The following is a 15,642-nucleotide window of genomic DNA, read 5'->3' as shown; positions in this document are numbered from 1 at the left end:
GGACCCAAATCTAAAGATCTAAAGATTGATATTCGGTTTCAAACCCAGCAAGTTTCCTTTAGAATTCCTCTATTTAGTGGTTCTGCCACATTTGCTCTGTAGCCAATTTCCAGGATTCCTATCATATAAAGATCAGATTCTAAACTTGATCTCGAAGCCACTCCTATTTTCTCTCATTCTCTTCTCCCTGCCCCTCTGAATGCTCAAGTTGTTTTAGCTCATCTTCTTCCTCGTGAATTCACATTTCTGGACTTTGTCTAATATCTGCAGTTTTCAACCGAACAATCACACTGCTGGAAGAGGGAACCATTAGCCCCTCATTTTCAGCCTCCCCTATATCTGTGCCCTTTGCCACACAACTCTGAAGTTCCTCCCACTGAAGGTCGAATATCTCTTCCCCTTGGGTTCCGGGTGGCCATGACTTGCTTTGGCTAATGGCTTATGGGCAGTTCTGTTTCTGCTCAGTCCCCTTGCTCCTCTGCCATTGCCATAAAAGGAAGCAGTCATGGTGAGCTCATTAGTGCAGGGGAAAAGCACCGACTCATCCAACCTATGTCCTGGAGTCACTCGGCTGAGCTCAGCCAAAGTAAGCAGAGCTCACCAGCCCATCCGCTTAGACTGTAGAAACTGCAGGATTCCTTTGCTTCCAATGAGCCTTTAGGGCTGTTCAAACGGCTAGGACTGTGAGAGCGAACTAAGCCATGCCTGGCTAAGGAAAGTGGCTTTGAGGGCTGAGTGTCCTTTAAGGGAAGAGGCAGGACAGCTCCTTTCTTCCCTTGAGACTAGAACTTGAAGTCGCTAATGATTCCAGTAGAGAAGTTGCAAGTAAGATGAGGGGAAGCAGAAACTGACTTCCAGGGTAGGAAGACACTCCTTCCTCCGGAGGCTGTGAGGAGGAAAGATGCCCATCGGCCACCCTGCTCCTACAGAAAAGCAGCTCCAGGGAACGCAGCTCACCCCCCAGCAAATGGCCAATGCCCAGCAGAGCCATGACTGTGGCAGAAGGAAATGCTCCCCGAATCAAGGCCTAAGCACCCCCACCCCCATCCTTCTAGGATTCTATGATTTCTTTTCTTCTGGCTTGGGTATCTATCTCTTCAAGGGGCTCTGAGAGATGGCCTGCATACATTGAGTGAGCTCTTTATTCTGTTGACTCAAAAGATAAAAAGGGATTTTCTTTATTTTTCTGAATATGGTGACGCCCACATAAATAATATATTAGCCTCTAACTCTAACACTTCACTTCAATGGCCAATTTAGCCAAAACTCAGTTTCAATTTAAGACTCTCCCTACACGTGGGCTCATCCCACAGGTAAGAGTTACCACTTATGCGGCCAAAAGAGTGATCTAATATGTATGCAAGCCAAAGAGAAACTGCCAGTTTGGTGGGAAGACCGCATCTTTTAATGCCATTTAAGAAAAATAGAAAAGATCATATAACTAATTTTATCCTATTTTCCAAATCTTTTTTGCCTTCCATCTGTAACCCCTACTAGTTGTCAGAACCTGTCAGACTCAGTGAGAAAAGATACACAGTTTTTGAAAAAGAATGATTTTCAACAAACTCTTCTGCCCATCAGTATGTATACTGTCTCCCTTCACATCCGAGGTAGTGAACAGACTCTGCTCAAGCCACTTGGCTCCTAGGATTTTGCCAAGTGAGACTGGAGAGCAATCTCCCAGGCTTCCTTTGCCCAGTATGTGGGGAACCCGGTCCCAAATCTTCATTCACCAAATCGCTGTGGAGTGTCTGCTTTGTACCAGACCTGTCTGTTGTGGTGATGTAAGGTCAGTAAGAAAGAGGCAGAAAATGATGGAACTTTTAACCAGAGTGATGACAAAGAGATGCTTCTGCACTGCATCCACTGTCACCATGGGTGACAGCACCATCGACTCACAGCCACTTTGAGACTTCCTGTAACACCACTCCTCCGAGGAGCCTTTTCCTCCCCAACCTATTATATTGTCAATGGTTTCAATTATCCTTGGCCCCCTCTTCTTGTCTGAGACGCAGCCAGTGGAGCCACTTCTGAGGAGAGAAACCCCCGAGGCTCAGGATTCTGAGTGACCCCATCCTGCCCCCACCCCACTTCTACCTTCTGGGCTTCCAACAGGGAGGCCTTTCGTATATTCTGGAGGTACTTGTCCTCCAAACTTGATGCCATATTTCCAGGACTAAAATTTTCTTCTTCTAATGATATCTATCTATCTATCTATCTATCTATCTATCTATCTATCTAAAATGGCTGGTAATAGTTTAGCCTTTATGTATTCTAAAGAGTGTGTGTGTATATACACATATTCACATATACACGTGTGTGTGTCTACGCATGTGCACACACGCATATCACACACAAGCTTTCCTTAGCTGGTTTCCCTGCAAGCAAAGTTTAGTTAAGCTGTTCTCGGAGCTCTTTAAGGGACATGAGGGCCCAGGGCTGACAGCCAGTCTGTTTCCCTGGCGACATTACTGGAGTCCTCAGATACTCTCACAGACCTCATTCACTCTTCCGTATGAAGGCTGGTATCCAGGTAGCTCTCACCCTTTGTGTTCTAAAAGAGTGTGCACCCCCAGGAGAAAGAGATGAAGCTCTGGAAGTTGATATTTGAGGTGGGGCTTGGTGGGATGGGATGGAGGGGGAGATTCGGTTCTAAGGCATCTCTGAGCGCCCCCATCTCATATCTCTGGCTAGATGTCTGGGACCTGATGTGACTACAGTTTTCAAGTGCAAACCTATGTCCTTCCTCTTTTATGAGTTTGGCCAACACTGGCCACAGGAGGCTCTATCTCTCAGACGGTAATGTTCAGAACCTGGTTGAGAACCATAAAGGAACCCAACTCACCCTCTGAGCAGAGCAAGCAGACAACACAAAGTGAATTTTTAGAGAACAGGGTGCCCTCACTCAGCTCTTCTATACTCTGTCCTTTCCATTCCAAGACCCCCGGCTCTAGTTTCCCCACTTCAGATTGACCAAATGTAGCAAATCTGAAAACAGACCCACTCCAGCAGCAATAACGGCTAACAGGCTGATTCATAGGAGGAAAAACACGAAAGAAAGCTGATGGAAGAACTCAAAAGGAGAGCATTTAGTGAAGGGGCAAGCTGCTCCCAACACCTCCCTGGTCCAGGACAACATCACTTTACTGAATGACAGCCCAATGCAATAATTAGTACCCAGAGTAATAACTCGGGGTTATCTGGAAAAGTTTAAAGGATACTCTGCTTAGAAAGAGAATTCCGAAGCTCTGGGAAAGGAGGCCAGCACTGAGAAAGGCCCTCTAGAGGAGGGTAGTGGTTACTGCACTGTAAAACCACAAAGTAGGGTGGGGGTGCCTGGGCTGGGAACCACCTACCTTTGAATGTTATCTTCCAGTTGTTTGACTCTGAACTCATCCTCCTCAGACTGCCTCCTCCTGGCTTCCTCCTCTTCGGCAGTTCCAGCGGGGATACCCTGCAGCAGCCATTTTTCCCGGAGCACTTTGGACTGTGGGAATGAGGGAAGAGAACAGACTAGATGATACCTTTCAGTCCACAGCCCTCTCTGTGTGGGCGGTGCCTTGGTTTTAGCTCTGCCCCTCGTCTGTGTTCACCTGAGTTGCTGCCCTCCCCTCCTCATTAATTTGGCTCCCCACTTCCCTCCCCTGGGGCCCAACCCCTAGAGCACCACCAGAGGGATTTATTTCTACATTTTCTACTATAAAAAGTTGTTGAAACGTACAGAAAAACAGAGGAAACTGAATAATGAATGCCAATGTAACTCATCTAGCTTTACAATCATGGACAGTTTGCCATACTTTTTCATAGTTTTCACCAAAGCATTTTAAAGGAAATAAACATCATGACATTTCACCCATAAGTACTTTGGTATTAATCTCTAAAACATAAGGACACTTTTCTGTTCAACTACAATTCTTTATATAATTCTTAAGATCACCCAATATCGAGTCCATCTTACAGTGTTTTTCCAAAAAGAGTAATCTATGTCATGCCTCTTCTCAGAAGCTCCTTAATGGGGACTCTTGGGTGGTTCAGTCGGTTGAGCGTTTGACTCTTGATTTCCACTCAGGTCATGATCCCACTTTGCACTGACAGCTGGGAGCCTGCTTGGGATTCTCTCTCTCCCTCTCTCTCTCTGCCCCTCTCCTGCTTGCTTGCGCTCTCTCTCTCTCAAAATAAATAAACACTTAAAAAAGAAATAAGCTCTTTAATGATTCCCAACCATACTCAGCAGTGGTCTTCAAGTGGTATTAAAATAATGCACCCCACTTGTGCCTGTGTACTAATATATTGTGGAGTGAAAGAAAAAGGTTTTGAGTCTCAGGTCAATGGTCGGGAGGGAGCGACTACCACTTTGAGAAGGGAAATGAAAACAGCTCAAAAGAAAGGCATGCTGAAACTCCCTAAAATGAAGAGCAAGGCAAGGAAGGTGTGGGAGAAGATTTTTGATCTGGGTTTCATTACATGGTCCCCAGATGGCAGATGGTGGCTATTGGATGTTTGCAGAGCCTGGACTCTGGGCATCATGGCTAAGCAAACCCTGGGCAGGTCAGCGGTCCTGGGAATGGATGACTGAAAGGGTGCACCCCGAGTCTACCAGAAGCAGGGCATGTGACCAGTTTTTCCCTGGTCCTATAATGGCTTTGAAGCCACTCAACCTAGATGATGTATAGAATAAGCACTGGGTTCCCTGGCTTCAGGCATCACTTCCATCAGAATCTGGTTTGACCTAGTCAGGCAGGCTGAGCAGGGTAAAAGAAAGGGAACCCTTATGATGATTAAGAGCCAGGCTATGCATAGCTTGGAGCCAATTAAATTTACAGAAATGAGAGAGTGGAATATCTCTAATATTGTAGACACCAAATTCATACTTCAGTTTCCTTTCTACAGCTCTTATTAGCAAAAGTTAGACAAGTTCTGGAGGCTCTCATTTTTCTTGAGATTAAGAAATAAAAGTCACTTATTATAAAGCTATGAGTTACTAAAAATTGCCAACATTTAGTAATAATAAGTTAGAATTCACTAATGGTTCTAACTCACCATTCTATTGAGAAATCCAGCAGCCACGTGGGGCTGTGAAGACCCTGCTGGATGTATAGGAGCAGTTCCAATGTTTAGAATTCCAACACTTCTGAATGGACTTGTTTTTAGCAACACATCAGTATGGTGTCCAAGTAGCCGTGTTTTTCACTGAATTATTCTTGCCTTTTATTTATAAATCATTGTTGGTGCAGGCCTGTTTGATTACTCTTACAGTGCATAAAGAACCATATTTATAGCACGTGACCTATTGTTTTCCATTCATTAAAGGCATGGGCCTGTTCATATGTAGGTGATTCCTGATCGTATGCTAAAGCGATTGTAGATAGGAACTACCCTCATACCAATATACTTAAACAGCTATACACCATTGGTAACATGGTGCCTGTAAATTTATTTACAACTACCACCAAGGAGAGTGTAAAAAAAGCACTTTAAAGATTTATAGGGCATTGTTTAATAATATAAAATCATTGTAAAAGTTCACAGTACTAGAGTGCTGGGTGGCTTAGTGGGTTCAGTGTCAGACGCTTGACTTCAGCTCAGGTCATGATCTCCTGGTTCATGAGAACGAGCCCTGCATTGGACTCCATTCTGATAGCATGGAGCCTACTTAAGAGTCTCTCTTTCTTTCTCTCTCTCCCCCCACCCACTTGTGCACTCACTCTCCCCCCCCCCTCAAAATAAATAACCACTAAAAAAACTCACAGTATCATTTGTTGACATTAGTTGCCCTTTCTTCAGGGCTGAATTATGGCCCCCTTCCCCCACCAATTCATATGTTGAAGTCCTAACCCCTACTGCCTCATAACCTGACCTTGTTTGGAAAGGGGTCTTTAAGGTTAAATGAGGTCATTGGGACAGGCTCTAATCCAATATGACTGGTGCCCTTACAAGAAGAGGAGATTAGGACACAGACATGCACCAAAGGAAGACCATGTAAAGACACCCGAGGAAGACAGCCATCTACAAGCCAAGCAGAAAGCATGAGAAGAAGCAAACCCTACTGACACGTTGATCTTGGTTGGATGTGTAGCCTCCAGAATTGTGAGAAAATAATTTCTGTGGTTCATGCCACCCAGTCTGTGGTGTTCATCACAGCAGCCCTAGCAACTACTACATTCTCCAAAGCTTTATCACAGAGATACTTCTTCTTTCTGGAAAGTGGGGATGAGTGGGTTAAGTTGGTTTTTCTTTCTAAGTGGGTTACAGGGAAAAAAAAAAAAAACCTCAAAAGCACTGTTCTCCACTCAAAACTCGCCAGATATCATGTTCACATATGGTGAGAGGCTGGGCTGAACAGGGGTTAGCAGTCTGAATTCTGGAGCCAGTCTGCCACTTCCTAGCTGTGTGACCTTAGACAGTCTCCTCAGCCTCATCGAACCTTCGTTTCCTCATCTGTAAAATGGACATGATGACAAAGCCCATCTTAGGCTTGTCATGAGGACTGAATGAGTTCAGATGCTAAAAGCGCTGGACCCACATGTAGTACTAGACAAATGTTTAGTTTTGCTGTTCTTCCTGTTGCCCTGGCCTCTCCTCCTCTCATCTGAGAAAGAGCAGGTAAGATGCTAGCTGAGGAGTCTTCCTCTGCTCCTGCTGGTAGGATGCAAGGCTCTCTTCTCTGCCTCCTCTAGAGAGAACATGCTCTAATGCACTTTCATACTGTTCTTAGATTCTTTCTTTTTATATCTTTCCCCCATGGACTCCCACCTCCTCAAAGGCTGGGACTTTTCTTCGTTCCCCTTTGCATCTTATTGCTGCCCCAGCCTTGTTCCAGGGAATGAATGAGTAAATGGGTGAGGTGGAAAAATCCTGATCTTCTGTCACTCTTAATTCCACGGGAAGGGGCTGCCACACTTTCACAGGGCTCCCTCAGCTGAAGTGTTTGACACTCGCCTCATTCAACTTACAGAGGGTAAAAACCCTAGTAGGATTTTGGGAGACAGATCTACTGGCAACCCTGGTCTTGGAGTGCGGACCCTTCTGGAAAGGCAGCGGTGGCCAGACCCAGCTTTGTCTGCCCTAGCAGGGATGGGACACAGCCAGGGCTTCCTGGAACATGACACTGGCTGCTCCTGGGAATGTTCTCTCTGCTCTTATTCACACTGTGCCTCCTGCCACCAAGAAAGTGTCTAACTCCTCATTTCTGGCTGATTTAGCCTTAGCCATCTGTCAGCATCTCTCAAAAACGGCAGCCTGGTGACCATGAATACCAAAAGCACATGTGTCCTCAGATCTGTCTCTTCTTTGGATAAGCCAAATCATCCCCAACAGCTGGAGCCAAGAAGAGAGACACTAACAGAACCAGACAGTGGGCCTGGTTGCAGAGAAGTCTGTTTCACAAGAGTGTTTTGACATCACAGGAACAAACAAAAAAAAGCAAAGTTGATTTTTTTCACCTGCACTCAAAGTGGTAATGCTGAGAAACCACGAATTCATACATCTTTACCACCAAAGATTCCCTTAACCTACCCCAGATCCCTCCTGCTGTCTCTGCAGGCAGGCCATGTTACAGCCTTGGGACACAATGTACGTGTACATTCTGGTCACACATGCCCATCCAAAGCACCAGTTTCCCTGGAGTGGTCTGGCCCTGACTGGCTGCCTGAGTGTTTCAGAATTAAGTGACAGAGTTCAAGCCCCGTGTCGAGCTCTGTGCTGACAGCTGGAGCCTGCTTCGGATTCTGTGTCTCCCTCTCTCTCTGCCCTTCCCCTGCCCATTCTCTCTCTCTTTCTCTCTCTCTCTCTCTCTCTTTTTCTCTCTCTCTCTTTCCTTCTGTCTCTCTCTCTCTCTCTCTCCCTCTCTCTCAGAAATAAATAAACATTAAAAAAAAAAATTTAAAAACCCTGCACTATGCATAAGGAGAGCTTGCACAGATTCCCACCCCCGGAGATGTTGATTCTCAAAGTTCAAGACAGGGCCTGGGAATTTGCATTTTAACAGGCCCCCATGTGATGCTGTCACTGATGCTGCTGGTTCAAGGACCTTGGTTTGAGTAGCCCTGCATGGGAACCTGTGACTATCCAGATGCCTGGAGAATGCAGAAGCTTTCCCACCGGCTAGCCAAACACTGATCCAAAAAGGAGCTCCTCATCCCCCGACATGGCTGTCTCTCCTCCTGCATCCCCGTCTCAGGAGCAGTGGTATCCTCATCCATTCCCTACCTGCCAGGCACTCTGCCGGCTCCTGACGACACTGCTCTGAAAGACAGGCAGGTCCCCAACCTCACTGAGCCTTTGTCCCAATAAACAAGGGTGCAAGATAATTTCAGACTGCGATACAAGCATCACAGGAAGGAGGCAGGACAATGTGACAAACAGGGACCGATGGAGGACAGTGGGAGAAGTCTCCGTGAGCACTTGAACATTTGAGCGGAGATCTGAGATCCAAGGAAGGGCACCTCAGGTGGAGAGACCGACAAATGTAACAGCCCAGATATGGGACAGAGTTTAGCATGTTTATGGACAGAAAGATCACCCAAGTGGCTAGACCATAGGGACTAGGGAGTGGGGAAGGGAGAGTAGAACAAGTTGAAGATGGAGAGGAAGGCTGGGGCCAGATCAGGTAGAGTACTGCAGACCCGCTAAGCAGTTTGGCTTTTGTCCTAAGTACCGTGGGAAGAAAATAGATTTGGAGGGACAGGATTACAAAGTGATTGGATTCTATTACGTCGTCATCAGGTAATAGAGCATGTTAGCTTAAAATAGAGGAGATGCAGAAGAAGTGGAAGGCATGAGGTGTATCTTAGAGGTAGAGTCAACATGACTTGCCGGCAGATTGGACGTGGGGGTTGAGGGAAAGGGTGATATTAAAGGTGACACAGATATTTGGTGTGAGCGGAAGGGTAGATGGTGGTATCATCACCTGGAGATTGGGAAGATTAGAGGAAGAACAAGTGTGAGAGGAGCAGAAAACCAAAACTTCCATTTAGGGCATATTAAACTTGAGAGGCTTAAAATGAACGTGACACCCATCTAAGTGGACGTGTTAGGAAAACAGCAGACTATAAGAACCTGGAATTCAGGGACCATCGGGACTGGAGATGTCAACCTGGGAGTCATTGATACATACATGATATTTGAAGCAATGGTACTGAGTGACAATGCTGTTAACTCTGTGTTAAGTACTTCACACAGAAACCCATTAAACTCTCACAAAAACCCCATGAGGTAGGTGCTAACATTAAGTAGCTAACCCCTGGGCACACATTTAGTAAGATGCGGCTCTGAGATTTGAAGCCAAATGGTGCACTCTGTCTAAGATCCCTAAGAACCTTCTTTTTCTCACATAGGACTTACAAAACCTTCAGGCACTGCTGACCTACCCCCTTACTCGGATAACCCCTCTCCAGGTTCTCTGACAGTGGGGTCCTCTCCCACTCATCCCTGACCTCCCACTGTTAGGTGCTGGATTCTTTATTCGTCCACAGTGGCTGATGCGCAAGGCTATTGGTGACGATAAATACTTGCTGAGTGAAGGAATTATTTAAAAACCATGCACATGCACTGTATTTTAGCAAATAGAAAATCTTAAGACTGGGGCGCCTGGGTAGCTCAGTCGGTTAGGCATCCGACTTCAGCTCAGGTCATGTTCTCATGGTTCGGGAGTTCAAGCCCCATGTCGGGCTCTGTGCTGATACCTCAGAGCCTGGAGCCTGCTTCAGATTCTCTGTCTCCCGATCTCTCTGCCCATCCTCTGCTCATGCCCTATTTCTCTGTCTTTCAAAAATAAATAAACATTTATAAAAATCTTAAGACAATTAAGATGGAAGAAGACCTTAAAGATCATCTAATCAAACCTTTTCCTCCAGCTTTACTGAGGTACAACTGACAAATGAAGTTGGAAATATTTAAAGGGCGCAACATGATTAATCAAACTTTTAAAATCTACAGATAAGATATCTGAGATTAAGCAATTTTTCAAGGTGATCCAGGTAAGCACTGAGGAATGTCCGGGTGGTCATTGGTGGAGGTGGGGAGTGTAGAGATGGCACAGTGGGAGATGAGTTGGGACTAATCAGTCTCCAATTTTTGTTTTTAACTTTAATTTTTTTAATGTTTATTTATTTTTGAGAGAGAGAGAGAAAGAGAGAGAGTGAGCGAGCATGAGCAGGGCAAGGACAGAGAGGGAGGGAGACACAGAACCCGAAGCAGGCTCCAGGCTCCGAGCTGTCAGCACAGAGCCCGACATGGGGCTCAAACTCACAGATCGTGAGATCATGACCTGAGCTGAAGTCAGATGCTTAACCGACTGAGCCACCCAGGCGCCCCTCTAACTGTAATTTTTATGAAGTCATATCTACCCATATTTTTACTTGATAATTCTGGCTTATAATTAGATAAGCCTTCCTCATTCTAAAACGTTGAAAATATTTACCTGTGATTTCCTTTTACACTTTTATGAGTTTACTTTTTACTCCAGGTCACACATTCACCTATAATCTGGCTAACACTGACACTGGCTGTGCTGGTAGATGCTGTTGAGAATCTAGTGAAATTCAACCTAATAGAAAGTGCTTTAAACACAATGTGGAGTGACAGCTGTGTTGTGCTCTTGATCATCTGTGTCCCTTCTCTGTTCTCCTTCTCCTTCCTTGGGACACTTCCCTTCTTTCCTATTGACTCCTGGTAAGATCTTGGTTTGGTATTGAGTTTTGTTACATGATTCAGTCCACACAGAAGTCAACCCAAGACTTCCACTAGAGGAAACCGAGTTCTAACTTCTACTCAATCTGTTTATAGGGCCAGTAGAGATGGATACATGCTGAGAAAAAGGATGAGATGTAAAGTTCCTTTACACTCTGTACCCTGCCTGCCTATCAATATTTTAAAATTTAAAATTGGCCTTTCACACACACTAATAACCAAGATGAGTCTAAAATTAGTGCTAATGGTTCACAATAGCGAGAGACACTGTAACATCTTTGCAGCAAGGCTCCTGGTACCTTCGGGCTATATAGCAAATGACTTTGGTGGGTTTACAATACATATCATGCAGGGTCACAATTCAGTCTTTGATTTTTTTTTGTTCAATCTTCTTGAAAGAAAAGGCTGTGGTTCTTAAAATATGATGATAATTTTCATAGCTTGGATTAGGAAAAAAAAACTCTAGTCAGGGTTCCCTGCTCATAAATAAATAAATCAAAGGCAGCTTATGTATTGAAGATACAATATTAGCAATTTGATTCTGACAGTGCTGACTCTGTCATACAAACCTTTATAAATGTGACAGTTCCAAAGGGATTCATGTGGCAATACATCCTGCATACGTACTCTTGCTGGGACCTTGGCCTGACCAATAAAATAGACAAATCTCTGGTAATTCAACCAAGAGGCAAAGGGGAATATTAAATTTAGTCTGTCTGGCATAATATAATAGTTGATTTATTTTTTAAACTCACATTATCACAAGTCACATAATAAAAGCAATAAAAGTAAATAATTGTTTCCATGGAATAAAAAGCCAAGACAATTCATCAAAGGAAGAATAATGATGGCTCCTGCCTTGTGACATATTATTAATACATATTATATATTTAAAAGCTAGAGGGATTCACTAAGGATGGTATTGGCACAGGGTGGCAGATTCATGGAATTAAAAGAATCTGCAAATGGTAGACTCGAGCATAAGAGAGAAATATGTCCATGATAGAGAAGACATTTAAGTCAGGGAGGGAAAGGATGAATTAATCAATAAATCACGCTGAGTCTTACCATCAGTAAAAAAGGAAGTTATTCCTATCTTATTTCCTATAGAAAAATAAATTCTAGATGGGTTAAAAGTACTGAAAGGACGAGAAACATCGCAGGTTAAGTGTTCGAGATGGAGACGTTCTTTGCAAGGACAATATAAAAAGTCAGGTATGACAAAGCGAAAGACTTTGAGATGTGATTTCATAAAAATGACAAAACTTTGTATGAGCCCATCTACCAAAATCAGCCTATCTACCAAAATCAAAAAAGAGATCAAGGTTAATGTATTTTGGACCTGAATGTTCATATCATTTTATTTTACCCACAAGCTCATGGGGTCTGTCATCAAGGGTGACAGACCTCAATCTATAAAAATATATTGGAGAAAAAGCATAGAAGGATATACCTCTGTGTGAGTTACATCTGGTTGACAAGTACACAGTTGTTACGTTTTTTTCTTTATATTTTCCTCTGCATTAAACTTTTGCCTTTTTCAAAGATTGTACGTGTCTTTCTTTTATAATCAGCAAAAATAATTCAGCTCCTAAAATTGCTTACTGGTCCCATATGTGAGCACTTCTTGGAATTTCTTACATCACAAATACTAGACACCAAATATAGCCAAGATCTTGTAAAAAGAAATCTGAGTTTAATTTGGCGACAACTTCAAAGGAACTGGAGGTTTTTAATCACACGGGTGTAGCAGATATTTCAGCATTCCACACTTTGGTCTTTCATTGCATTGTAGAATTTATTTATTGTACATATATAAAGTAACAATACACCATTCTGTGGCATCACTCACTGCATAGCCCTAAATATGGCAGTTACCAAGAATATTAATCAAATAAGCATCAAAACTATTGTCTTGCATTCTATTTATTTGCCTTGACAAGAGACCAGTAAACCTATCTAAATAATTCATACCTCATTGCATGAGAATAAGTGTCCATAGACTATTTCATAATGAGAACGATGTCTTCATAAATATGAAATCTGGTTCTAATGCTTTTCCATTTAACTTTGTACCCAGCACATATATTATTTTTCTTAGGGAGCATCTTAGATTTTATAAATTAGTGAAATAATTAATTGTTGACATATTTCTTAATATTTTCTACCTTAAGGAACTACTAATAAGCAATAATGTCTCCACATGCTCTAAATTTTCTGGAGTCCATGAAACTATAGTTGTAATAAAGAGACAAGGATTGGCATCTCTCTAGACAAATTATTCAAAATGGAACATTTCACTTGAAGAAAACAGTATCCTAGAGAAGGCTTGGTTTTGGAGAAAGACATACCCTAGGGTTCAGCCCGGGCTTCCTCACTTACAGTCTCCATGTTCTTGGGCAAATTACTTAGCCTCACAAGTTTGTTTCCTCTCCCATAAGACAGGGAAAGTGATAGTTTGGCCATTAATGAGGGGATGTATTTAAAGGACCAGGCACATATTAGGCACTCAAAAACTCATGACTATTACCAAGGATGGCCAAAGGGAGGACAAGGCTCCCATGTTGCCAGGAGAGAGCTGGCTGAGTCTCTACCAAGAGGCTCACAGAGGAACTATAACCTCAGTGAATCTACTACCACCAAGGGGTGAGGCTGCCAAGCTCAAAACTGAATGATCCCCGGGAAGATGATTCACACTATCAAGTTCCGTCAACAGCTAAATGATTTCAAGTAGAACATATTCCTTTCTGGTGCCTGAAGTGACCATATCTCTCAGTCAGGCACCACCAGAATAACTCTCAGTTATTTGGGGACTGATGGGAGAGAGAGGCAGAGTCAGGAGGCAAGTTTCACCTGAGCCAAGGTGAGGCCTGATGACTCTTCTGGCCTTAGCTCAGACCCCGCCTCACCAGAGCAGAGATACTTGGTACCTGCCAGAGCTGGAGTCTGTCTTAAACCACCGTTGGAACCTCTGAGCAGCTGTTGTTTATTTCCCCCCATTGTGCAAGGCTAGAGATCCACCCCCATTCTGCCTACATGGCCTTTCCCCAGGGAGAAAATTGCAACACATTTGTCTCCACTTATTAAATTTCCATCACTGGCAGTCCTTTCTCCCCAGGTTACTGGAAGATTCCCTAGGCGAAAGTGCTGGGTGTTCCCTTAGATAGCCAATCTCATCTACTATGCGAGAATTTTATCAAGATGACCATAAAGAAATATCTGGTTTCCTTGTTTCCAAGTCTCTGAAGGAATCTCACTGCTTCCACATGCAATGCTAAGTCCTTTTTACTGTCATTTCTATTGTTGCATAGATGGAAGGATGGAAAGATGGCTGGCTGGATGGATGGGTGGATGGATGGATACATGGATGGATGGATACTTTGCTGGACATCAGCAATGAATGAGTCCTTGATGTCTTATAAGAAGTATCTGATAAGAAGTAGGGCAAAAAAAAAAAAACACCTTGATTTGACATATTTATTGCTTGAGTTTTGATTCAAGGAATGCAAAAGCAAAGAACCACATTGAGCTTAAAAAGGAGAGGGGCTGGGGCGCCTGGGTGGCTTAGTCGGTTAAGCGTCCGACTTTCGCTTAGGTCATGATCTCATGGTTCGTGGGTTCGGGCCCCGCGTCGGGCTCTGTGCTGACTGTCAGCTCAGAGCCTGGAGCCTATTTCAGAGTCTGTGTCTCCCTCTCTCTCTGACCCTCCCCTGCTCACGCTGTCTCTCTCTCTCTCCTAGAAATAAATAAAAATATTTTAAAAAATTTTTTTTAAAAAAGGAGAGGGGCTGTCTGGTCAAAGATACAAAAAAAAATCCACCTGTAACCAAGAATTCACCGAGGTTCTGATACATTTTGGTCTCTTGTAAAGAATGAGTTGACTGTACTGTGAGCCAGAGTCCCAGCTCCATCCAGATTGACCTTGAAAAATCCACTCAGTTCTATTCAGTGTTTTTAAGCCCTCCTCCCTGTAAGAAGAAAATACTAACTTCAGCCCTCAAAGCTTCCTCAGGGATGTTGTAAGGAAAGAGTAATAACATGTGGGATATATTGTAAGCTCCTACAAAGAAAGGTCCATAAATGAATTTACACAATGAGCAAAGAGAAGTGGGCAATATTCTTAGCCTCACGCTGTTTTTCTTCCTTTTAAACACATCTCTCTGGTTAAAATTGATAGTAAACTGATAAATATGCTAAGCAGATTTAGGTCATGCTGCTAGTTGAAATCAGCTTGCTGATAATTCTCATCTTGAGGATTCATTTAGCACAACCATAATCTTCTAGAGAAGAGTGGAAAATATAAGCATAAGGACCTGTCTTGTTTAAAAGAATCAAAATTAGCTATACCTGGCCTCACCCTGAAAGTCAGCCCCAACCTTCCCCACCAGCCCCCTAAGCAATGCAAATCTGCACATGAATGTCACCGCAACTTGAGGTGAGGAGGAGAAGGCTGTCCTAAAAAAAAGCCCAGAGCAGTAGAAGGCATGCAGAACCTCCCGGGTGGCCCCTGGAATGTGTTCACAATATTCTGCAAGCCTGCGGAAAGCAGTCCTTGTGGCAGTGACAGAGCTTTCTCGTAGGCTGTAATCAATTATGATGCTTAAGTGCCTTATGTTTTAAAGAAAAATAAATAAATAACCCCCGCATCTCTCTTCCTCGGTGCAATGGAGACCCAACCGAGTCAAATCATTGCAATGCCATCTTTTGACCCACTGCTCATTCTAAGAGAACACTTCCAAAAATTGGTAGAGTAGAAATAAAACAAACGAATCATCTGAAACACACAGCGCTGCTCTTTTATCAGATCACAGTGCTTTTCTCTCCCTTCTCTCCGCATCGAGAAAGAAAATATTAATACGTTTAATCTGTAAAAGAACATGATGTTCAACGTATCCTCGGGAACCTCTGAACACACAAACACACACACACATGCACACACACACATGCACACAC

The 15,642-nt window shown here is 43.6% G+C and overlaps 1 protein-coding gene across 2 annotated transcripts in view; it reads right to left on the bottom strand.

Annotated features, from left to right (window-relative positions):
• LOC144236230 (paralemmin-1-like) overlaps positions 1-15,642 on the bottom strand; it is a 136,746-nt gene that overhangs the window by 53,473 nt on the left and 67,631 nt on the right. For both annotated transcript variants that reach the window (XM_077769849.1, XM_077769850.1), the window contains exon 3: positions 3,357-3,487. In XM_077769849.1, coding sequence (XP_077625975.1) covers positions 3,357-3,487 — 131 coding nt within the window. The remainder of the gene's footprint in view (positions 1-3,356; positions 3,488-15,642) is intronic.

This window comes from Crocuta crocuta, unplaced genomic scaffold, assembly GCF_008692635.1.
Source record: "Crocuta crocuta isolate KB4526 unplaced genomic scaffold, BGI_CrCroc_1.0 scaffold95, whole genome shotgun sequence".
Lineage (NCBI taxonomy): Eukaryota > Metazoa > Chordata > Mammalia > Carnivora > Hyaenidae > Crocuta > Crocuta crocuta.
The sequence above is the reverse complement of the archived record's forward strand: the minus strand, read 5'-3'. Positions and strand labels throughout refer to the sequence as shown.